The following is a 26,113-nucleotide window of genomic DNA, read 5'->3' on the forward strand; positions in this document are numbered from 1 at the left end:
AAAGCTGGCTCGGCGCATGGAAAAGCGGCGAAACGCCTCCTCACGGCCGGCCGCATCCAAAAAGCCCCAAAGCTTCGAAAATTGAGCGCAGAGCCGATACAGTTTGTGGGCGCTCAGGGACACACAGCGGCTCCGGCTGCTCCGATCCCAGCTTATGCCCCCGAGCATACAACGGCTATTGCCGTTCCGTCTCTGGGCTGCAGCGCAGAGCACACAGCGGCAGTTGCCGCTCCGACTCCACAAGATGGCGCCAACTCAGCTTACCCAGGGCCTGCCGCCAGAGCAGCCGCTGGTAACGTACCCTCGCCATCGGTGATTGCGGGGGCGGGGGGATTGGAGTTTTTATGGGCAGAGCTCGCAGCGCTCATTAGGGATTCCTTTGCAGAGGGGTTGCGAATGGTTAGTTTAGCCTCCCCGACCCCCCCTCTCGCATCAACCTCCAGGGAGGCCTCTCCTCCCAGGTGCAAGAGAAGCGCCATTTCTCGCGCCAAAGCAGGCAAACTCGACACGCTGCTTACAGGGGTCGGATTAAAACCTCAACCTGTCTCTATGTCTGGGCAGCAGGGGCCCGATACTTCTCCCTTCTCCACGGATGAGGAGGAGGAAGAGAGGGAGGAGGGCGAGTTCTCTTCTCGTGGAGAGGAGATAGTTGTGGAAAATAAAACAGAATCTTTAATGCAGAAGATTTTCCCTCACTATTAACTAAAACCTTAGCTGCATTAGATCTATCAGAAGACTCCAAAAGTTCCTTTTCTGAGAAACTAAAAGGGTCAAAGGAATTTTTCCACATGAACGACGCTCCCTCTAGTTTTATCCCTGTCCCAGTGTCGTACTCAGGCAGGAGTGTAGCGTGCAGGCAGTCACCAAGCCCGAGGCTTGGCCTCTGGTTTCAACAACAGCAATTGGAGTACAGCGTTGACCAGAGCCTGACGCAGACTTTTCTCTTCCGTGGACCGGGCTAGACCAAGGTAATTAGCGGGTAAAGGAGTAGAGGCACTTACCAGTCCAATCTCCTTGTTTCTCAGATCAGGCGGCAGCTTGCACGCCGGGGTTGACTGGGATAGCTTCAGTTGCTGGAGCTTCTGTTTGCTTCTCTCAGTCAGTGGCCTTCAACATGTGTTGAACCCACAAGCACTCTGGCATTCTGCCTGGTCTTTTATCAGCCTTGCGGTTCCAGCGTTTTCTATTCCTCCCTGATTAGGCTTGATTGTCTTTGCTCTATCTCTCAAGGCCCACCTGGCCTTTTGCCTTCGTTCCCTTAATTGAAGCCGGGCCCTGATTCTCTGCTTCTCAGCCGGCTTGGGAGAACTTGCAGGCGAGGAGTCCTGCTCTTCTTGCTGTTCCGTTTGCTGCCAGAATGAGCAGCCCTCATCCCCTGCCATGGGTCTTGGTGGCTCTGATGCCTGTTCCTGCTGTTCCAGTGCAGTCCTTGGAGGAACGGGCCCAGGTTCCCACTCCTCCTCTTCCTCAGAGGAGGAGGGCAGCTCAGGTTGGCCTACGACACCCAGATTACTTCACAGGACTGGTAAAGGCTGAATGGGTGAAGCCCCTAGGGGGGAAAAGGGTCCCTCAAGCCACAAAAAAGTTTTATAACTTGGCCACTGCATCTGCAGACCTTCTACGCGTACCCACGGTAGAATCCCCAGTATCTGCCTTGCACTCTTCAGACCTGGCCACGGAGGAAGGCCAGGTGATGATTAGGGACCCAGTTGATCAGAAGGTCGATTTAGCCTGCAAACGTTCCCATGAAGCCTCGGCCCTGGCCGCTAGTGTGTCCATCACATCGGCCCTTGTATTCAGGGCAGCAATAGTGTGGGTCAGAAAGCTAGGTCAGCTCATTCCCGAAGATGACAGAAATGCCCTAGAGGGAGTCTCTAGGATTCCTAAAGCGGTTTCCTTTCTGGCCGATACTTCCCTAGATACCATGGTGTTCTCTGCCAGAGCAATGGCCACTACAGTAGCTGCCAGGAGAGCTATGTGGATACGTCCCTGGCAGGTAGAGCATCTCTCCAAAATAGTGCAAACTGTTTGGAGAGTCACTAGAACCAATCCTTGTCGAAACCAAGGATAAGAAGAAGGCCCTTCCCAAGGTCTTACGTAGAGATAATAAATATCCAAACCAGACTTCCTTTCGGTCCTTTCACACTCTGTCACGCTACAGACAAGACAACAGGAGAGGTCAGTGGAACTCCCAACGTGGTTTCTTTTGCAAAGGTGGTCGCTATTCCAGGAACTCCCGATTCTCCAATTTCCAATCGGATAGAAGGGATAAGACCCCACGACAACCCAAACAGTGACTCTCTGCCTCAGCCTGTGGGGGGCAGGCTCAGCCTTTTCCTGGACCAATGGTCCTCTTCCCACCCAGACTCCTGGGTCATGCGGATAGTATCGTTAGGCTATCAAATAGAGTTTTTCAAGAACCCTCCAAATCGGGTGGTTCCCTCCCCTCGTCCTCTGAACAAAGAAAAGCAACTGAGAACACTGGCGGCTATTCAACATCTAATAGACATACACACCATAGAGGAAGTTCCTCTCCTGGAATGGAAATCCGGCATCTATTCTATATTCTTTACAGTTCCAAAAAGAGACGGCAATTGGCGAGCAATTCTCGACTTAAAATTCTTAAACAAATTTGTCCATCGAAAAAAGTTCCGCATGGAGACCCTGAAATTCATCTCAGAGGCTCTCAGACCGGGAGACTTTCTTACGTCAGTGGATCTAAGAGAAGCATACCTGCACATCCCGATCCATCCTTCACATCGCAGGTTTCCACGTTTTCAGTTCCGCCATCAACACTACCAATTCAGAGCCCTCCCGTTCGGACTGACCTCTGCCCCGCGGGTTTTCTCCAAGGTGATGATAACGCTGGTGGTGATGGCGCGCCAAAGGGGCATAAGAATCTACCCCTATTTGGACGATCTTCTGATCTGCGCCGCTTCAGAACAACAGAGCATAGATCACACGTCCATCGTCCTGAAAATGTTGGCAGATCACAGATTCCTGACAAATTTCGACAAAAGTCAGCTGACACCATCCCAACACATTCGTCATCTAGGGGTCTACATCGACACGTCCAACAACATGCTCATATTGCCGGAGGACGAGATTGAGAAGATTAGCACCATCGCCAGGAAGACGATCATCGCCAAGTCCTCTCGCCTCATGTCATTGGCCAAATTCCAAGGACTGATGATATCCTGCATCCCTTCTGTCCAGTGGGCAAGGTTGCACGCCAGACCGCTCCAGGACTTCCTCAACATATACCAAAAGGACATCGCGCAAAAGCACGACAGGAGCTTAACTGTCCCGGAACAAGTGAAATCCAGCCTGGTTTGGTGGTCGGAACCCACATACCTGTCCAAAGGTCTATTATTCATCAGACCCACACCGACGGAGATCTTCACCGATGCTTGCCTCTCAGGATGGGGAGCCACGCTCCTGGGCAGGCCTGCACAGGGAGTGTGGAACTCTCGAGAGAAAAGACTTCACATCAATGCCCTCGAGACCAGAGCAGTCCTAAAGGTACTGAAATTGTTTCAACCGCAGATCCGGGGCGCGAACCTCCTGGTCAGAACAATGTGGCCATGAAGGCTCACATCAACAAGCAGGGGGGGTCTCGCTCCACGGTACTCAGCAGGGAGGCCAGATCGCTGATGCTATGGGCCAAAGCCAATCTGTCCTTCATCTCAGCAGAACACATTCAGGGGACCCTGAATGTGCAGGCGGACTGACTAAGCAGAGAAACCCTGAACAAAGCCAAATGGTCTCTCCACCACGAAGTATTCCATCATATCTCCCAACGGTTCGGCCACCCAACAGTGGACCTGTTCGCAGCGCGAGGAAATCAGAAACTAACAAGGTTCTTCACACGTTACAAACAGGACGGGGCGGAGCAGACCGACGCGCTGGTAGCTCCATGGCCCAAGGAGCACCTATATGCCTTCCCTCCGTTCCCGCTAATACCATGCGTTCTATGCTGCATACGGGGCCTACAGGCATCAGTAACACTAGTGGCTCCCTACTGGCCGCGTCGACCATGGTTCCCAGTCCTGATGGAGTTGTCCACCCAGGAACCTTGGAAGTTACCGAACAGAGAAGATCTTCTCCATCAAGGTCCAATCCTTCACCCCAACCCAGGATGCTACCATCTGACCGCCTGGGCATTGAAAGGAACCGGTTCCTAGCTCTAGGTTATTCCACAGAGATTACCAAAACCATCTTGGCGTCCCGGAAACCCTCTACGATCAGAATATATAACACATCATGGAAAGCCTTTGCAAGATGGTGTCGCCGCAAAAAGGTCAATTCTCTGAAATCTCGCACAGTGGATATCCTTCACTTTTTGCAGGATGGTCACAAACAGGGACTAAAAGTCTCCACTCTCCGCAGACAATTAGCGGCCATTGCCACCATAGTTCCCAAGGTCTCGGGGTTCCTGATCACAAAGCACCCTCACGTCCAGGCTTTCCTGAAGGGAGTTACATTGATATCCCCACCTGTCATCCATAGGTTATGTGGAGTTTGCATACCGTCCTCAGGGCATTGACCAAGCCACCTTTCGAGCCTCTCCCACAAGTAGATCTCAGTTGGCTCCGCATGAAAACCCTATTCTTGACAGCCATGACATCAGCCCGTAGGGTCTCAGAGCTTAGTGCCCTATCTATTAGGCCGGGCCTATGTACGTTTCATGCTGATAAGGTGGTGCTAAGGCCGGACCCATCCTTTTGTCCAAAGGTTACTTCCAGGTTTCATAGGGAACAGGAGTTAGTGCTACCCTCCTTTTGCCCACATCCGAAGTCTCAAAAAGAAAAGGAATGGCATTCTCTAGATTTAAGATGAGCTCTGCGGATTTACATAAGATGCACAGGCCCTCTTAGGACTTCAGATTCTCTTTTCATTAATCTCACCCCACCTAACAAGGGAAAACCCATGTCCCGGGCGGCGGTTAGTAGAACTATCACAAAATGTATCTCTCACGCTTACACTCACAGTAATCTGCCAGCTCCTCCTAGGATTACTGCCCATTCAGTGAGGAGTGCGGCCACATCTACCGCCTTTGACCCTAGGGCCCCGCTCGAAGAAATATGTAAGGCTGCCATGTGGTCATCAATCTCCACGGTCGTTAGACACTACAAGTTAAATCTATATGCTTTGTCGGACGCCGCCTTTGGCAAACGGGTCCTTCAAAGGGTATTACAGGGCATCTAATCCCACCCATTGGGGGACAGCTCTGGTATGTCCCAATCGTAGATGCCCTTCTCTCTCAGAGCGAGAATGAGCCTTGGATACTCACCGTGAAGGCTCCTTCTGCTCTGAGATACGAAGGGCATCTCCCCGCCCAGATGTTCTGAGTAATATTGGAAGAAAATTATCACGGGTATACCTCCCTGTAAGGGTAAACTTAACCTTTAAAAAAGTAAGTCAGTCTCTCACTAATATTATTACCTATGTGCCTTGCCTTCGTTACCTACTTAAGTAGCATACATTTATGACTGTTGTTACTTACCTGTTTGCACTGTTTTTTCCCGTGCTACTGTTTCTTACCTGTTACACTGCTGTTCTGTGTTAACCACGTCATATTTTCTGAGCTTGCTTCCTTCCTGGGGAGTTTATGTTTGAGCCCGCTAATTCTCGGAAAGTCTTGAACTGGAGAAGACAGGGGGCGTTCCCAGGAGACAGGAAGTGTTAGTGAAAGTTTTTTAGGTCCTGCCTCCCGAAGCATGCGAAGCCGAAACACCCAATCGTAGATGCCCTTCGTATCTCAGAGCAGAAGGAGCCTTCACAGTGAGTATCCAAGGCTCATTACCTGGCACCAGAAGCATAGTAAAGTAGTGTATCTCATAAACAGGGCATTACCATAGTAAAGATTATTCCCAATTGCAACCTGGCAATCTCTGAAGGCAGGGAAACCCAGAACAGGACCTCAGAACCAGATCTTTAAGAACAGGTAGGTTCATAAGGGAGATGGCAGTTCTTCAGATACCCTGGTCCCAAGCCATTTAAGAGCTTCATGAGTGAAAACGAGCACTTTGAAATGTGCCCAGAAACACATTGGAAGCCAATAAAGATCTTGTCAAAGGCTTTCACGGTCAGAGTTCATTGGTTCTTGTAGGTTATTCGGGCTGTGTGACCGTGGTCTTGGTATTTTCTTTCCTGATGTTTCGCTAGCAGCTGTGGCAGGCATCTTCAGAAGAGTAACACTGAAGGAGACACTGTCCTTCAGTGTTACTCCTCTGAAGATGCCTGCCACAGCTGCTGGCGAAACATCAGGAAAGAAAATACCAAGACCATGGTCACACAGCCTGAATAACCTACAAGAACCAATAAAGATCATTTGACATTGGTTAGATATGATCATATCAGCAAGTTCTGCTTAATAATTTTGCCTGTGTGTTCTGAACAAGTTGCAGTATATTGAATAATCCTAGATTACTTTAAAGTAATCTGTCTGGAGTGTCATCAGGGCATGGATAATTGTGTCAAGGCTATCTTTATTCAGAAGGAGCTATAATTGGAACGCCAACCTAATGAATTTTGCCATGGATATCACTTGGGGCATCCAGTATAAATCCTGGATCTCATAGCTACAAACCCAAAATTTAAGGGTCAATACAACCTTATCTGAAACATGATTAACACCAAATTCATCCAATCCATTAACAGTTTCAGATATTGTTTAACAGGTGGATCCAATGAAAAGGAAAACTACCATATATACCCGTGTATAAGCCGACCCGCGTATAAGCCGAGGTGCCTAATTTCTCCCCAAAAATGGGGAAAAATTAGGCACCCGCGTATAAGCCGAGGGTCGGCTTATAACCCCTCCCCCCCGCAGGCTTACCTGACCGGGCTCCTGGCGGCGGGAAGCGGCGGATCCGGCGGGGGCGGCCTTCCTGCAGCTGCAGGAGGCCCCCCCAGGCCGCTCCTGGCGGCGGGAAGTGGCACGGGCCCGGCGGCGTGGCCTCCCTGCGGCCGCAGGGGGCCTCTGGAGGCCGCTCCCGGCCGGGAAAAGGCGGTGGGGACAGGTGAGCAGCCTCCGTGCGGCCGCAGGGGGCCTCTGGAGGATGCTCCGGGCCGGGAAAAGGCGGCGGGGGCGGGTGAGCAGCCTCCGTGCGGCCGCAGGGGACCTCTGGAGGCCGCTCCCGGCCGGGAGAAGGCGGCGGGGGCGGCTGAGTGGCCTCCCTGCAGCCGCAGGGGGCCTCTAGAGGCCGCTCCCGGCCAGGAAAAGGGGCGGCGGTAAGTTCCCCCCTCCCTCCTCCCTCCCCTCCCCTACCGTATTGACCCACGTATAAGCCGAGTTCGGCTTTTTCAGCCCTTTTTTTGGGCTGAAAAACTCGGCTTATACGCGAGTATATACGGAATATGTTATCTTTATAGTGATACTGTTTCACTCCAGATCTCCAGATTCTCTCTCCTAGTTTCAAAACAGAGTCCTGTGATACTTTATAGCTTAGTGCCATGGAGCAGAGCAAAGATTTCCCAGCACATCAATTTGGAAACTTCATCACCAGTATAACCAAGAAGGTTTTGGTGCAAAAAAATCATCCAAATACCACAGTGAAATTGCTATAGGTGATCAATATCCTCCAACAGTATTTGGAATTGAACTCCTAGATCTGCACAAGCATCTTTTCCCAACACTTGTAGCCATCATGCGAGCCTAAGCAACTCATCACACTCACGCACATCAAATACATCAGCAAACTTCATATTTTTTAGGGAGTTGAGGCGGCGGAGCCTCTGCTGGCGGCTGCTCTTGCAACGCGGCTGCTTGTTCTCTGAACGCCACCTCCCTCTTGTGCCGGTCACACTGAACTTGCAAAAACTTAATAGTCCGCTCTTTCCAGTCTATGGTAGGACTATGACCACGTAGCCAGTTCATCCCCAACACTAAGGGGTACTGAATAGTGGGGGCTATGGTAAAATGGAGTTGTTCCCAATGTTCCCCAACTCCCATGGCAACCCGGGCTGTTCTCTGTGTGACCGCCCCCCCCCCTAAAGTCACTACCATCCATCTGGGCAAACTGAATGGGCTCGGGCAACTCAACCCTCTTCACCCGCAATTCACGTGCAGTCTCTTCGTTGATCAAAGTCCGAGCACAGCCTGAGTCAACTAGCGCTGATACTCGCAATACGGGTCCCCCCCTAGGTAACGCAAGGGCGACCTTAATGAACACATTGTCCTCTTGATAGCTTACCATGACTGGAGCTCCCTGCTCAAGGCCCAGAGTGGCCTGCTGTAGAGCTCCCTTTACAGCAGACCGACGACATTTTTTGCCGGCGGGCTCCACTCATCCCCTCACTGGAGGAAGAGGAGTCTTGATTTGTAATCCGCGGCTCCGATGAGCCGGTTGCTTTCGGCGGTTCCTGGGCGGGTTGAAGTTGAAGAGCAAGGGGTGTCCCACGTCGTCCTGGCGGGGCGCTTCTGCGGCGAGCCTGTCCCTCGGGGCGCACCTTCTCCGATTCCACAGCCGCTGGTTGGACTGGGGCTGGTTTCTCGGACCGGGATGGGCAACGAGCGGCAAAATGCCCCAAGCCTCCGCAAACAAGACAGGCACCACTCTGGAAACGTCTACTCCATTCCGCCACTGACAGACCCCCTCCTTGCACGGACCGAAAGTCTTTAGGGGTGCCTGGCCTGTCTCCACGGGGCTTGGTTTCCCACGCGGTACTGTCGTGAGTCAGCCTGAGAATTACTCTTCAGAAGAAGAAGTGGCAACAGAACAAGCCCTCACTCCCTCTGAAGAGATAACACCGGAACAGCAAGACGGGGCCTCGGAGCCAGAGGATCGGCCGGCTGAAACAAGAGAACAGGGAAGAGAAAGCCTTTCACCTTCAGGGTCTCCTCCACCAGTGGAGAGAAGAAGAATAAAAGGCAGAATGGCATTGCAGCAAAGGAGAAAGTCAGCCCGGCTTTTGGACAAAAGACGTAAGTTGGCGCAGGAGGAATCAGAGTCTGAAGCCGACAGTTGAGTTGAAACACCTGGAGAGTCACGAAGGCAATATAAGCAAGACTGACCGTTAAGTGCCTCGTGGGAGCAAATGTTATTGCATGCTGCCTGTCTCTTATCTTGAGAAGCTTCATTTAGGAGTCCGGTTTGCCGTGGTGTTGAACTTGGAAGAAAGCCGTGCCTGCAGCCAAGACCTTAAGGGTAAGGAACTTGTATCTGTCTGTGATCTTGTTCCTGTATTGTGTTAAAGAGCTGCCGGCCCCTCCCGGCAAGAGTAAAATACGCGTCTTGCTTCCTTCAGCATTGATAAGTTGCTGTGTGGGAAGTAGAGACTCAGACCTGCCTGTACGCAACAGGTACACTGCTTCGAAAGTTGCAACAGCTGCCAAGAGTTTTTTATGTCGGCTGCATGCCGCACCCATCCCTCCACATCCGGAGGATTCTCTTGCATGAAAGCCCAGTGCTGCAATTCGGGATTTAGCCCCTCCCGAAAATACTGTACTCGGGTGGCCTCGCTCCAGTCCAGGATTTTACTTGAGAGCGCTTGAAACTCACTAGCATGCTGCACCACCAACTTAGTCCCTTGGCGCAGCTGCAGAAGAGCCGTCTTGGCTCGCTTCCCCCAGTGTGGGTCTTCGAACCTGTTGCGGAGGGCTATCGTGAAGTCATCCAAACTTCTCAAAACTCGAGAGTGCAGTTCATACTGTTGCACCATCCACGCCACCGCTTCTCCCTGAAGCAGCAATGCAACATATTGAACCCGGCTTTCGTCCGAGGGGAAGGTTGGCCCCTGTTCACGCATGAACACATCCACTTGGATCAGAAAATATGACAACAGGTTGCTCGACTCATCAAACGTCACCTTCAACTCATGTCTGGTTGGTGGCACTGGACCCAGCTGCCCCGGGGGTGGGGGTGGCTGGTTACCTGGAGCCGCTGGTTGGTTGCCGGGAGGTTGCTGTGGCTGCGGAGGCTGCTGTCGCCGCAAGTCGCCCAATTCTTGCCACATTTCTTGCATCAAGGTTTGCATGGCATCCATCCTTTCCGCCATCTCCTGCTTCTAAAAGCTGAGTTGCTGGCGTTCCTCCTCCCACTCGCGCCGCCAGAACGATTCTCCACGGATCGGGTCCTCCCCGAACTCCTCCAGCATCCCAGAAATCGCAGGTCTCCGGTGTCTGGTATCCGTCCCCGACCCCCTCCAAGGCTGGGGGGACTCACACCAGGATCGAACATGAGAAACCTTATGCACCGCACCCTTCCCGGTGCTGCTTGGTTTCTCCTTCATGGGCTTGTCCCCCGACAAGCCAGGATCGGGCTCACTCGGAGGCACCGTCTTGTCTCCTTCTTTCTTGTCATCTCCATTCCCCTCCATAGCCACCCACACGTAGGGTTGGGAGAGGAGAACAAAGCAGCTTAATGTGAGGTTCTTCAGCCAACCTCAGCAATCCCAAAAAGTCACTCGCTCAGACAGGCAGGTCTAAAGCAGGTAAACGTTTATTCAGGAGCCGCAGGTACAACATGAGCAATCCACAGTTTTAAAGCTGCTAATGGCGAACCACACTACAAAGCATAACTTTAAGCATAGAGTCATCCCAGGTGCTAATCCAAGAGGCCTGGGAAATAGGAGATAACAGTGCCTGGTGGGAAGTAGGGAGTGAGCAGGCCATAACACTGAAGTTGCCTGCTAGACGCTCAAGGTCAAAGCAGAGGGGGGAGGTAGGAGCTGGGACAGCTTGGATTGTTCAGAGAAATAAAACAAATGAATAACACTTGCACAGAAATGGGCCTAACTCATGTCAAGAGCCTGCCTGGACTCCTGACAGGCTGAACATCAAGACCAATGGATACATTTGCAAAACAAATAGATACAAACATCAGCATGACTCTTGCAAGCCCTGCAAGCATGACATTGGAACTGGAAGAGGCATGACTCTGACAGGCTGCAGGAACTGAAATACATCCAGGAAAATGTGACAAGACAGGTCCATGAAAGGATCCAGTAATTGTACTGCATCTAAAGTCCATGTGGTCCAGAGACCAGAACAGATGCAAGTGATTTCATAAACAAAATGCTTAGCAAATACATTACAGTAGTCTTCCAAGGGTTCGTGCTAATGCTGAACCTGGGAACTCACATACTTAAAGCAGACCCTGTATCACTTGGAAAAGCTCCTCTGGATAGTATTGCATGTTGGAATAATATTGGTGGGAAAGTATTTTTTTCCCTCCTTAATAATTTTTTTATTATTTTTCATAATACATAGTAGATAAACAATCTTCCAACAATTACTAAAAGTCATCAGAAGAAAAAAATAAAATGTTATTGTTAGAAATACATATATGTGATAAAATAAAATATTAAAGCTTCCCCTTCACCTCCCTCCATCTTGTTATAAATTTATGCACTCTTTTGTATAGTGGAAAGTACTTTTTCTTTGCCACCATCACTGCCACAGAAAGGAGTCAAAAGTGAATTCCAGTCTCATGTCAGACTCAGCTCAATTTTTTTTCCATTGTACTCTAGCCATAGTCACCGATGATTCATTGTCCCAAACACAGTAATTTGTCAGTCAACTTAAGAATAGATTTGGAGAAGGAACTCATCATGTCTACAGCCTGGGCTGTTTCCATATTCTACAAATAAATCAGGGTTTTAATCAGAGTTTCAACAGGAAACCCCACAGAAAGGGCCTCAGGAAGCCATCCAAATCAGTCTGCAAATCAGAGTTGCACCATCCTGTTTACTGACATTGTAGTGGTCAAGAGATCCTATAAGTCTATTCCTCTCTAGGAAATGGTCAATCCGTAGCAAGGAAGATGTTGAAAATCCCCCCACATGTGCACACAGGCCCCATATTTTGTGTACAAAATCTAAAGCATGATCTGACACAGAACCTGAGAAGGTCCTATGTTTGTCATGATGCCCACAAAGTCTTGAGTAGCCCCTAGCAAGGAGGCATCAGCATGGCATATTGGATTCCTTAATGCAATGTGTGCATCTAACACTAGGTGTGAATGTTTAAAATCTGAACTCCTCCAGACAGAAAGTTTTGCTTTCTGTTCAAATTGTATATTTTTTATTATGTGTTAATCGTTTAATTTTTACTGGAGCAAAGATCCAAAAGGGATATGTTTCCAATCCATGTGTATAGTCAAATATTTCTAAGAGTTTCTTTGTAAGAAAGAGCACCCTTAAAAATAATAAACTGCTCTTTAACCTCTCTCCTAAGGCACTGGAGGCTATGTCTCCTCATTCCTTGATGGGAAATTGTGGCAATGGTTCTGATCAGTTGCAGTAGCACTGGTATTACTGCACTGCAGCTGGAACCATGTGCTCATCTGACTCCCAGTCAGCCTGGGGTTTCTAAGCCTCAGAGTTCTGCTAGCATGGCAGGGAACATCTGTGAATCAAGCCTGTGATCTATGATGTCTCTTTAGAAATATTTGCAATCAGTTTTCATTGCAGCTTTTATCGGTTTAACTTTAAATGGAAGCAAGCAGGCTGAAACCTATCCAAATACCTAGTTTTAGAATAAAATGATCTTGACAGTTATTTTGCCATTTGTTGAGCATTTTTACTTAACCTTACTGGGGGCTGTGTAGAAGGCTTCTGAAGAATGTGAATAATCAAACATAAACAAATGTTCAATTTATTTTTCCAGTACATCGCACAGTTTGAAGCAAAGGGAATATGGATGATAAGGTGTTTTTAGATATATGAGGTTTAAAAAGTAGGGCTTACTAATATTATTTATAATTATTTAGATTGCTTTTCTCATTCCCCCCCCCCCCCCACGAATGCTTATTACCTGCATCTTTGGCTGCATAGGCCCTAGGAGTATAGGGTGCTCTCAGGATAACACTCTGCATTTATGAGCAGCACTTTCAAAAAGTTTTATTAACTGATCTGAATCTTGATTAGAAGATTCTTCCCTCTCCAGTAGAATGAAAACCAGCCTTCTTCAGGATCAGCTTGTCACCTTTTGGTATATGCATTAGAATTATGGATAATATAAGACTTGGAGTGCAGTCTCTGTGGTGGATATTAAGACAGCAATGTGAATGTAATGAGAACAGAAAGGTTAACTTCAAAAGTGGCCATTAAATTTAAAGCTAGAGCAAGCACAAGAAATAAAGTAAATAAATAAAATTGTCTCCTAGCTTAAGCAGCTTTTGTGTTGACTAAATTTTACAAAGGCTGAGCATCAATTACACAGTTTAAAATACAAAGAATCAGCTACTGTCTGTTCTGGAGGAGTAATGTGTTTTATGGTTATCTTTGCTTTTTGCCTAGAAGAAATTGGTTATCTTCCAGGATGGCATTTGTAGTTGTTGGCCACAATAATGATCAGAGTTAGGAGAGTTTAAGCCTTTGATTTTCTAGGGGTTTAAGTGCACCTAGATTTTTGCTGAGTTGTGACCATGGGGTGAAGTGCTGAGCTATATAATTTATATATAAGATGTAGTATACATTCAAAAGTGATAGTCATGTTACTCTGTTGCAGCAAAAACAATAGAGATACACGTGGCACCTCAGAGACTAGCAGACATTATGCCACAAAAGCTTATACTGTAAGAAATCTAGTAGTCTTTAAGGTGCCAGAAGAACCAGGTGCTGGATCTATGAATAAAATTCAACATAGCTAAATTGTGTATTATTTTGTATACATTCATTATAGCCTTCCTTGCTTTCAAAGAGTGATTTTTAGAACTTTTGAACCTTATGCTGTCATGGAGATTTTTACTCTGAATATATTGGTTTGGATCCCGCCATTTTGTTCCACTGGGACCTGCTCATTCCTCCAGCACAAGGATCTTTCATCAGAAGAAGGGTCCTTGCACCAGAGGAATGCTCAGGTGCTAACAGAATGAAATGGTAAGAAGCAAACTACTGTTTGTCGATCATTTTCAGCCTGTTGAAGGGATGGAATTGGTAAACTCAGAAACTTGGATACATTTTTGCACAACCAATTATATTAGACTTGTAATGCTGATCTGTTGTATCTTTCCCCAGGCAAGCTTGGGACCTCGCTGTGGATATTTGTCTATCTCAGTTGCCTACCATTATAGAGGAAGGAACTGCTTTCAGGGTAAGTTACTTAAGGGGTGTTTGAAACATATCTGTTGGGGCCAGTTAGTATCCACATCTCTACAAACTTAATTTTCACATACATTTTTGTCTTTTTATAGCAAAAGATATAACCCAACAAATACAAACAGTTCTTATTAATTGAAAGCTACTAACTGTCTATTTCTGATGCAGCTGAGCCTGTAGTTGGATAGAAAATTCCCAGAAAGAGATGTAAGCTGCTGAGAGCAGTTATGTAATGCTGATTATGTTACAAAGCCCTTGTGTCCACCATGTGAACTTTCAATCAGATGTGCACGAAGAGTTCAGGCCTTCATTCTGAGTTTGGATTGGGACTGCTGTGCAAGTGGAGCAGTATCGTAAGCCTTTCATCACCCATGCAACCTAACAACCTGAAGAGCCGCTGTTTGGGCCATTGGACAAACTTACATGTACTGATGGTTACACGTAAGGCTGTCGTAATGTGAATTGGCAGTGAGTATGCAGAAATGGGGCTGCATCCTGCCACCTTGGTCAGGAACCAAGGCCTGGTCATTAGGGCTGTCCTCCTTTTTTCAGTATTTTTTGGGTTCGGGTTTGATAAACGTGGGAATTTTCGAAAAGCCGAAAAAGCCAAATATAAGCAATTTGGCTTTTTGGAATAACTGAAGTTTTTTGGGTTTAGTAAAACAGAGTCCAAAAAATATGCCATGCAGAGCTGGACACTGGGCTCCGCCCTGCCCTCTCAAAAATTCACAGAAAGCTGCAGGGATCTGAGTCAGAAGAGGGGAAGGGGGAAAGGGTGGTGGGGACAAAGCGCCCCAAATAATGTCGGAAAAATCGGCATTATTTGGGATTTGCTTTTTCGGCTCCTTTTTATTGCCGCCTTTTTTTAAGGGGGTCGGTTAGTCGAATGCACACCCCTACTGATCACACAATGGGGAAAAAGACTGGTCTTAGATGGGTACTTCAGCAGTTTTGACAGGTCACAAAGAAACCATATACTTTCCCTTGACCTCAAACAAGAGTGGGTCTTAAGGAGTAGTCCCCTAGATTGGGACCTAGTGCTCCAGTTGTCTTTCTGTCAGTTTTTAGTGTATGTGAGTTGCCTCCATCAGTGAGTGGGGCCAGGGGATCACAAGGCCTTTGGTGAGGGGGATGGCAGCTCATGAGCCTTTGGTACAGAGGACAGTTGGCTATTGGGTTTGGGCTTGCTATCAGGACATGGGCCTGGTATCTTTGCAGCTTGCTCCTGACCAGTCCCTCTCATTCTCTTTTGTGTGTGTCTAGGTTGCTACATAGCTTTTGACTAAAATAGAGATTGTTCTAATTTACACCATCTTCTGTTTCGATTCTTATGAATAAGCATACTGTCTCACACTAATGTACTCGGGTTACTGTTGATTACTCTTCTAGTAGTAAGTGGTAAAATTGTGTAATGTGGCTTTCATCATAAGAGATCATATCACCCCACACATAGTTTGTTTCTCTCATTCTGCTCTCTCAGTACCTGTATGGATAAGTACACATGTACTTCCTCTGGATGAAGGTGGTGTATTCAAACTAAATTTAGAGTATATTGAAGAACTTACTGATATCAAGCTACAATTTGCCCACAATGGAAAATTGACTTGTCATCGCTTTGGTGTTACATTTTGTTGCTGAGAACTAACAAACATGCTCCGTTTCCACTAACAGAAAACTGCCAGTACAATCGGAGGGCAGGCTAAGCAATTTTGGGCACAGAGAGGGCTGAGCAATAGCTGATACTCATTTTTTTGGACCTCTCTGTTTATATTATTTCAATAAAATGTAGAGTATCTCATAATTGAGCTGAGTACATGGTTCTCTTTACTGCTAACTGCAAAAGATTTGCATATTCTTATTCTGGAAATTAATTGTCATCCCATATTGCAGAGACAATGCTAGGTATGCATACAAACCCATATAGCCATGACATATTCATATTGTCAAGAAAGGAGTGTGGAATGCTTCATTTAATTCATACTGGGTTTTAGAATGAAATAAAAAATAAAAAAGTGTTATTTATTCTTTTAGGCTGAATGCACTTCATAGGCTATTTATGGACAGAACTGTTTAAATTATGGCTCTTTCATAGGCATTAGCTTACTAGGTAAAGACACTGAGAGATTCTGGCCTGAACTTGATTAAAGATGTTTGAGAAAATAAAACATGGGGTAACCAGTTGTTTTCTAATCTGTGAGGAAGCAGGGAAAGAAAGGGTTAAACATGCTCCATCGCTTCTTGAGTGTAAGCAGTTTTTCCATAACTTCAAAACCTTCAAAAGCAGGTTTTCCATAACTGTAGCGGCCTTTGGTGATTTAAAAACATCTAGTTTGACCCTCATTAGTTTAGCTAGATTCTGTTTCTGATGTGCAGAAACATCTTCCATGATCTTTTTGGTCAGGACCCACAACTGTTCCCCTGTATTTCTGGCCATATCTGTGACAACCCCTTTCTGAGTGGTTGGGGCAGATTTTGGCTTAAAGATAAAAATCTGCCATAATCGTGTTTTCTTCGGCCCTCAGTCCAATGTATTTTTGCTTAATGGTACACCTAACAATTGTTAAATTAACCACAGTATACTTTGTGGCTGATTTAACAAATGATAAATTTGATTCCTGGTTAATGACAAATTGCCACTACATCCATCTATCCACATTTAAGCAAAACATTATTCTAAGTCCAGGTGTTGCTGTGAATACTCCTTTCTTGTGGTGGCTTCCTGCCATTTATTTTGACTATACCATGCTTCAATGCTGGGAATAATTTGTATGTAGTAGTTTGCAAATTACAGTATACAAATAATTCCTAGAAACATACTTTGAAAACCAGCATGGCTGAGTGGTAGAGTATCAGACTAGAATCTGGGAGACCCAGGTAGGGTTGCCAGCCTCCAGATACTAGCTGGACATCTCCTGCTATTGCAACTGATCTCCAGCCGATAGAAATCAGTTCACCTGGAGAAAATGGCCGCTTTGGCAATTGGACTCTATGGCATTGAAGTCCCTCCCCTTCCCAAACCCCGCCCTCCTCAGGCTCTGCCCAAAAACCTCCCACCAGTGGCAAAGAGGGACCTGGCAACCCTAGACTTAGGTCTGAATCCCCACCCTACCATAACACTGCTGGGTATTTATTTACTTCATTTATACCCTACCCTGCTCCCCAGTGGGGACTCAGAGTGGCTTATATCATTGTCCTCTCCACTATCCTCACACCAAGCCTGTAAGGTACGTAAGACTAAGAGTATTACCCAGCAAGCATCCATGGCAGAGAACAGATTCAAACATCCGTCTCCCAGATCCTAGTCTGGTATTCTGGCCAGCCTCTTTTTTCAGCCTAACCTACTTCATAGGGTTGTTGCTGTGAGGAGAAAATGGAGGAGGTTGAAATCTATGTTGTTATGCCATTTTGGTCCCCATTGGGGGGAAAAGTGGAGTATGAATATCTTAAAATAAATTGCATGTATCAAAATGCATATCCACGTATCAAAATGCATATCCACATTCAACCCAGCAGATCCACAGTTTTTTTATCATAAGCTTCCACTTCTGTGTGTGGTTTGACGCTATGGCCTGGATTTTTGCACTCAGAATTCTGATACTTATCCACAATATTACTCATTTGTCCTTCACAATGATTTGTAAATTATTGTTCTTATTAATTTGTAATTTTAGTTAGAATAGTATTCCTAAAGTTGCTTATTACTTAGCCATTTTTAGAGGCTTTCCATCTTTGTAACATTTTTGTAGCCATTCATTTTACATAGTTAAGAGAGATCCTGTTTGTTGGAGCAAAGAATTGTAAACCAGAAAGGGCAGATTAAAGTTACTTCGATCAATGACTATGTTACTATAGAATATACCTCACAGGTTTGCCTTATGGTACCCTAGGTAGTTATGGCCATCCTAGATATTGCCAGATCCCCAAGGCTGAAATAACCCTTGCGCTGGATATTTATTAATGTAATACCCAGGCCGAGTTACACTGAACCCAGTCAGTTAACATATTGGCACAACTATAATCATGATTTCACATAATTTTAATTAGCATAGTCAGTTTTCCTTACAACAGCAGTTCTTTAGAATGCATGTGGAGGACTACTTGAAAGTGTCCCTCAGTTAAAAACTTTTGCGTGATACACATACCTTTCTACATGTAGGGAGATTTTGACACGAAGATGCATTTAAAGAAGCAATCATCAGTGGAAAATTCAGACCTGTTACAGTTGTATGTGAGGGCTCTAATATCTCAGTATCTACACAAGGCCTTGACAGTTATAGTCGCCGGGTCACCATTGCAACCTGAAATTTGTTCATGGCGCCTAAAGATCTGGTGGCCCTCAGCCTGTAAACTCTCTTATAGAATTTAAAAGAATGATGAGGGTAAGGGGAATGACCTGCAAAACTTGTAGCAGAAAGCTAATTTGTTGCTAGGATATAAGCTCTGCTGCACACAGAGCTCAATGGCTGCTGGCTCTCCTTTGCCTTTGTTGGGAACTTCTGCTGTCTCTTGCTGCAGGGAAAGCTGCCGGCAGGCAGGTGGCTGTGCTTGGTGGGGTGGGCAAAGGTAAGAGATTTTACCCCCAAGGGCAGGAAGTGGGACAGAGAAACCTCGCCTGGAGAGGAAGCAAAGGCTTTCAGTCTTGAAGCCAACTTTTAGTGATGCTGCAGTCATTCACACCAGAAATAATAGATTAAATGGTGAGTAGTTCTATATTCTAATTACATAAACAGGACTATTTATATAAACAGGATTATTATCCAGATTTACTGAACTGCTGTAGCGAGGGTTTCTGTTTGAACTCTGTTCACGTCCCTCCCCAAAGGATTCCATGCTTGAGTTGGAAAGAGAATAATTAATGCACTTTCCCCCCTTCCTTTACTTTCGTTCTAGTTACAGCAGTTGTCCTGTCATGTGACATTGGCTTAAACAAAAAAGGCTCAAGTCTGCAAAAGCTTATACTTCAGTAATGTCTTGTAGGTGCTGGTAGATTCTTGTTCTTGTTGTCGCAAACTTGATATGGCTATCCCTCGAGAACCCATTAGTTAAGGCCCAGTTTGTTTACATTCAGCTATATTGAATAGTAGGTTTTTTTATTACACAGGATAGTCAATATGCATGATGCTTTACGGAGTACAAGAAGACAAGTCCCTGCCCCAGGAATCTTACTGTGTAAAATTTGAGGCAAGGAAGATGATAAAGAGATGGGAGAAAGGCTGTAGGCGAGGGAAAACTGAGAAGAATGCGTGTTTATTCCAATGACATGTACATGGGCTTAGTTCCTGTAGGAAAAATTTTCAAGTTTTTCCTGGGCTGTGCCTCTTCAGGAAAACATCCTCACATCCTGAAAGAAGATTAGGAAAAAGAAACTCTACCCTTTTTTCAGGAGGGCATGCCAGTGCAGAGGGCCAGTTGCAGGAAAGGCCCCGTTCTTCACAGCTGTCTATTGTTATTCTCTCTTAGAATAGGGCCTGACCTGCTGAATTTAGGATTTCCAGTGGGTGTGGAGGAAAATGTCCTGTTCCTTTAACAGAGGCTTGATGTGTGGCCTGTTGAAGTTTTTTTGTGATATGGAACTAAATAACATTATCTGATAAATAATATCCCAATAATCCTCTATTAAAGGGGTGGGGCATTTTTCTCTAGGCCAGTTGGCAACCCCATTTATAACTTTGAGGCAACATTAAACTTGTTTAACATGACATAGAAAAATTTGTATGATATGGATTTGTTATGGATGAGTCTGGGCTCCTTAATTTTTGGGCTGGATCATAGGTTCAAAGAAAAATTGTCAAGGCCTGATCTATCCATTTTAATTGTCTCTCAATTTATAGGACACCTCCCTATGTTAAATAGAATGGTTGTTCCACAACAGCAGAATAGTGGCCAGATTCCCATCCAGAGAAGAGCTTGGTGTATTTGTCAACCAGAAAGCAAGCTGAGAATTATAGTTTTTGTTTTGCAGAAAATCTGATAGGAGGGTCAAGATGGCAGTGTGCTGCTTTCATTTCTGGCCACCTTTAGTGGTTAGGAATATGCAGTTTATTACATTATTACACTTTGGTATTTCCAGATAATTGTTAAAGTAGCATTAGGAGCTAGGTACAAGAATGTACTTGAAAGAAAAACTTCAATAAATGCCTGCAGAATGCTGTAGCACAGAGAATATATAAGACATGCAGCCTTTGAATATATAGGGTCAGGAAGCATAAATATGAGGCTGCACAATAAAGCAGTTCAGGAAGATTTGGAGAGCGGGTGACTCAGTCATAGGAATAAGCCAGGAAGACAGCCTGAGCTGTGAACTCAGTCTAATGGAATAAAGGTAGGTGTGAAGAAGGCTAGGCAGAGGTAGATTACTGTAGAAGAAAGGCCTTTCTGATGCAAAAGTGATGAAAATAGTCTTACAATCTATATTGCAGTATCTAGAGCTTTGAACTTATATGTAATGAATGTGAGATGAGTCCCCTCTTGGTGGCTGTTTCAACCCTCTGCATCTAGATATATAAAACTGACTGGATTGGAGCCCAGTAGAGATTTATTAGAGAGAGTTTTTTTTTTTAACTGTAGCCGAGTCTGCTGGCAGTGATAGCGGCAATCTATGACTTTAAGATGAGCATGTTCAATACAAATGATTAAAATCTTGACACTAATGACCAGAAGAGGGGGAAATGTGTAACTTACTGCTGTGTGTTTTGACTTTTTTAAGACTTCCCAGTAGAACCTATACCTGCCGCATTATATTCCTGCTATTTGTGGCTGTAAGTGAGCAGCAATCAACTGATGGAAATGTAACAAACTCTTTTCCTTACCACTTCTGAAAACAGCTGTGGATCTTTGTCTGTTTATTTGAATATGTTTGTCAAGCAGTATTTACTTAACTTTGATTTGTAAACGCTGGTTTCAGGATTTGATAGTAGCAAGTGTTTTAGTGTGCTTTGGCTCACCTAAATGTGCGACAAAGAAGTGTGGTTCAGAATATCACTAGGCATTTAAGAGTAAGTGAATTTAGTTGATTTGTGTATGTCTGAATCTTGTACTCTTAAACACAAGTTAAATAAAATTGATTTATAATAAAATGCTCATTCTCTGAGTAATGTAGTTAGTCTGTTTCTTCCACAAGTTTCGGCACCAGCTTTGGTCTGATTGCCATTCAAAAAATGTGTTCATGAGATCACAGTATTTATTCCAAGCTAGTTAATCTGCAAAAAGTACTACCTGCAGTTTCTTCTGATTCGTATTGCTTTTGCATCAACGTTTCTCCCAGTGTGGTCTTATCAGCCCCCAAAAGTGTATGTCTCATAAAATATAACATCTGTGGTTTGGAAATATTTCAGTCACTTAGATAGTAAAGCCAGAGTTTTTCCTCCTATGTTCGTGCACTGCTTTGGTTTATAAACCTGGCACAGGTAATTTTTTGTAGGGATTTCATCTTTGTTTCTTTTACTTATCTTGAGGGACTAGTGAACAACCTTTTTTTTATATAAAAGGAGTTTTTTCTCAATACCTAATTGTGTATTTAATCCATTTTCCACTCCTGTTTGTTTTCTTGCATGTGTCAATCAAGAAAGGAATCCTCCATTTCATTAAATCATTGCTTTTGCTGGCCTCTAGCTGTTAGTCTGCTTCTGCTTTACAGTTACATCCTAAATGGGATGGTTGTACAGGCAGGTGATTCAACAGTAGGTTTTTCACACTACCAGCCAGGCTTGTTCATCATTTCTGGGTCTTGTTGGTCACAAGATGTGCACAGCCCACTGGTATTTGCCACATATGCGTATGGTAGATCTGGATAATCATGAGATGTGTATCACCTACACCAGGGGTCTGCAAACTGCGGCTCCTGAGCCGCATGCGGCTCTTTGGCCCGTTGAGTGCGGCTCTCCGAACTTGGTTTGGAGCCCCTGCTCACGCGCCCACTCGCGCCGGCAGCCGGGCTGCAGAGCCGGCGCACCTGAGAGAGAGAGAGAGCGAGCGCGAGAGAGCAGGCGAGCGGGCGCACTGTCTCTCCCCCCTTCTGCCGTGGAGAATGGCCAGGTCCCCCTTTCCCTTGCCCTCAATGGTTGGGAGGCTAAAGCCTCCCCTCCCCTCTAGCCATGCGATTGCTGGGCGGGCGGCTTGGCGGTTCCTGCCCCCCTGCCCGCCTATCAGCTGTTGGGCGGGGCGGACTTCCTTTGGTAGACCTGGCCTCCGGCTGAGTCCCATTGGGAGGCCATGTCTACCCACTGGCTTTCTTGGCGGTAGACCTGGACTCCGAGGAGGGGAAAATGTCCCCCTTCAGAGGCCAGGTCTACCAATTGGCTTCTATGGGCCTCCGGAGGCCAGGTCTACTGCCAAGAAAGCCAATGGGTAGACCTGGCCTCCCAATGGGACTCCACCGGAGGCCAGGTCTACCAATAGGCTTTTATGGCAGTAGACCAGGCCTCCAGACGAGGACTCCAGATGGGGAGGGGGAAATGGCAGGGACTTACAATTTAATTTTTATCAATAAATAAGATCACTATTAAGTATGATATCAAGTTTTATTCAGTGTACCTATAGTTTAATTAAGACTTAAAACTTTAATTAAAGTTTATTAAGTTAATAAACAGTGTACCTACCTATATAGTTTAAGTTTAAGAAATTTGGCTCTCAAAAGAAATCTCAGTCGTTGTACTGTTGATATTTGGCTCTTTTGACTAATGAGTTTGCCGACCCCTGACCTACACCATGAGTGTCATTCAAGTGGCCTCAGACCTGGGCTTCCTCCTTGCTAACAGCAGAGGTCATCCTTATGTGTTCCTCCTTGGCAACCTGTACAATCTAATGAGGTTACTTCACCAAGTCCATCTCCATCTCCTTTTAAACCTCAGACCCATACCACAATGTTGCCGTGCCATCTGCCAAGCCACCCCAATACCCCCAGAGTTCTTCCTCTTTGGCCCAGGTGCCTTGTGGATTTTTGCCTTATCCCATAGAGTTCAGGCCCTCACTCTCAGCTCCTTTATTCACCTCTTAAATTCCCTCTGGACACTTTCACCAGTCCCTCCTTAGAAGCACTCATAGCCTCGCCTTCAGTGCCTCTCTGTTGAGCAGTCTTTTCCTCTGTCCTCTCTATCAGCGCCCCACTTAGTTGCTTCTTCCCTTGCTCCCTGGTTGTGAGCCTGTCCTTCGATGCTGCCTCTACCACTTCCACAAGGGTTACGTTTCTGCAACCACCCCTGCGAGCGTTCTCAGTTTTGGCGCATTTCTCAGTTCTGGCGCATTGCTCATCAGCTGCTTCCCAAACCTCCAGCTCCCTTCTTGCTGCCTTGCTGGTCCCTGGTCTTTCAGCAGTCTCTGCTGCACCTGTCGCCTGCCCTCCTTCCGTAACTCACTCCTCCACCTTCTCGGCTCCCCCCTTACTTGTCTTCCCATTGCCTTTTAAAGATCCCCACCAGCTGTCCCATTCCAGTTCCCTTGTTGACAGACGTGCATCACTTCCAGTCCAGGCGTGTTTGTTTCCACCCAAGCTGCAAGGCATGTCCAGCTGGGTCCCGCCGAGCTCATCTGCCTGTCACACAGGGAAATAAGTCATATAGGCATGGAAAATCTTAAGCCATACTATGGCTCTTTTTCTTGGAAATGCTTCCATTTTTACACTGAAAAGTGCACCAGGAGCAGGAAGAGATTCCCATATCAGGAGCAATAACTTGGTTACACTGTTGTATATGCTTATCATGGGTCTAATTCTGTAACACACTATAAAATATGGTCATGCAGTCTCTCGTGATGCCTGATAAAACCTGTGGAAGGTTTGTTCATAGTTTCTCTAATAGGTACCGATACACGCATCAACATTGTCAAAAACAGTGCAGTGTAGTCTCCTCCCAAATAGTTCCTTGTCATGTCTTCTGAGCAGTGCCACATGGGAATTGCACATGTGCAGGCCTGTTGTTGATGTTCTGAAAGCTCCTGACATAGTGAAGCATTTCCCCACCCTTTTGCTTTATGTATTTAGAAGGAAATGATAGTAGGAATATACTGTACGTGTACATGACTGGTCTATTCATACATAACAATGTGGATGCAGAAATGACTGTATCATATCAGGCTACCAGTGGGGGTGCCATTTTTTCAGTACTCACCCATGAAAAAGCAGAAACCTCTTTGTAAAAAAACTAATACCTCACCTCGGGGAAGAGGGGTCTAGACTAGCCCATTCCCTTCTGTGTCCATTTTTTAAAACTTTTATGAAGCAGGAGAACATTAAATATGTCATTCTTACATGCAGCCTTCATATGTAGCTGTTCAATCTTTTCTCTCCACTTCATATTTAGACAGGCTCAGTGCTATGATCCAGGGAAGTGTGTACTCATTCAGGTTTTCTCTCTTTCTTGGAAGAAGCCTTGTCAGAAGTCTGAATGCTCACCTAGGTTTACAAAGCAGTTTGGGAATTTGGTCTGAGAGATTTTTTTAAAGGGAAAATGAAGTCCCTGTTGTGTGCACATGCTAGCTCTTGCCGTTATTACTTCTAGAAATACCAAGCACCGCATGCCCAAACTGCTTTGTTCAATTTAGGAGACTTAAAAAGCAGTTAGGACTTTTCATTGTGACAGCATTGGGAAAGGCAGAAAGAGTTAAAGGGTATGAAGAAATTGCCTTGAATTGATGTCTTTTGTGACTAAAAATTATTTGATTTAGACTTTCCAGTAGCCCTTAGATGAGCATGAGAGACTGTACGTGTAGATACTGCTCACAAAGGATGTTCCGTACAAAAATGAGGGCACAGACATCTACCCTTGGTAACAGTTGGCCTTATGATTGCAATGGGAAAGACTTTCCATTGCTGATAGAGAAAAATATTTCCTTGGCTTCTTGAGGCAATTGACAATATATGGTCATGATCAATTGATCAGTGTTTCATGCCCAAATCTCAGGTGATGCTTACAGCTGAGCTAAGCAGTTTCACAGTTGTGGTTATCACAAACAACACTTGCATCCACACATCCGTGGACACTGTGCCGTTGCAGCACTTTGTCACTTGTTTGCAGCTAAACTGACTTGTTCATACAAGGAAGTCCAATAGCAAATGTGTAATGACAGTGCAGTATCCAAGGATGTGTGGATGCAGTGCTGGTCTGGACTGTGACCATCACATGGAATACTGCATGAAAAAAGCACTACATGGCATCTGCAGTGGGGTTCACCGTGCGGATTGGCAGCATGTGAAACATTTCCAGACCACCAGTACCTGTTGCTGAGAATGTCTGGCTGTGGTGTGGAATGGGAATGTTCCACCTAATGGAGATAATATAGATGGGTAGTCAGTGTGCACGTGAGTAGCTACCACAGTGAGAGTGTTTCAGCCAGCCTCCACATAGAGGCCTTTGATGTACAGACCAGCTCAAACTCTCTTCAGACAAATTATAACTGTTCAGAACATCACGAAGAACCATATGTGCGGTTTTGTGTCTGTCTAGCCAACTTCATAAGCAGTTCTGTATTCCTCTATGCAGAAGCTTTTTCTGTTTAAACTCAATTTGTAAATATTTGATTCTGGGGGAAATCCCCTGTGTTTTCTGACAGACTTTGTACAAATGTGATTAACTTTGAGATCTTGTTACTCATTCCTGTCTTGTGCATATTAATCTCAATTTTCCCCAACTATTTATACAGAGATTTAGTTGCTGTACATTCATCAACTCTCAACGATTCAAATAGCTAAAACTCTGTGATTCAGAAAATAGAGGTGCAAATTGTCTAGATTTTCACCAGCATTTCTGTGATTTCTATGCCTAACATTGCCAATTTCCTATATTTATAATGATATCTTTCAAAGTATCTTTCCTAATGAGGCAACCAAACAATCTTCCAGGACTCCAAGAGGCCTATGACTTTTGAGGGGCAACTCCCTCCAGCACTACAGATCACAAATGCAATGTGAAAAGAAATAACAAGATGGATCTTACCATTACCTATCAGCATGTTTGGGAGCACTATGCGGTTCATAGAGCAGATCTCTTTAGCAAATGCCCAGACTGGCTCAAGAGAAAAGCACACTGCTTTGTGCATTGCATGCATTCTGTGAACCCATGCACACAGTTCTCAA

The 26,113-nt window shown here is 45.7% G+C and overlaps 1 protein-coding gene across 3 annotated transcripts in view; it reads left to right on the top strand.

The window, feature by feature from the left end:
* RPTOR (regulatory associated protein of MTOR complex 1) overlaps positions 1 to 26,113 on the top strand; it is a 494,290-nt gene that overhangs the window by 308,873 nt on the left and 159,304 nt on the right. For all 3 annotated transcript variants that reach the window (XM_056867014.1, XM_056867015.1, XM_056867017.1), the window contains exon 10: positions 13,966 to 14,041. In XM_056867014.1, coding sequence (XP_056722992.1) covers positions 13,966 to 14,041 — 76 coding nt within the window. The remainder of the gene's footprint in view (positions 1 to 13,965; positions 14,042 to 26,113) is intronic.

The sequence above is a fragment of the Euleptes europaea genome, chromosome 1 (assembly GCF_029931775.1).
Source record: "Euleptes europaea isolate rEulEur1 chromosome 1, rEulEur1.hap1, whole genome shotgun sequence".
In the NCBI taxonomy this organism is placed as follows: Eukaryota; Metazoa; Chordata; class Lepidosauria; order Squamata; family Sphaerodactylidae; genus Euleptes; species Euleptes europaea.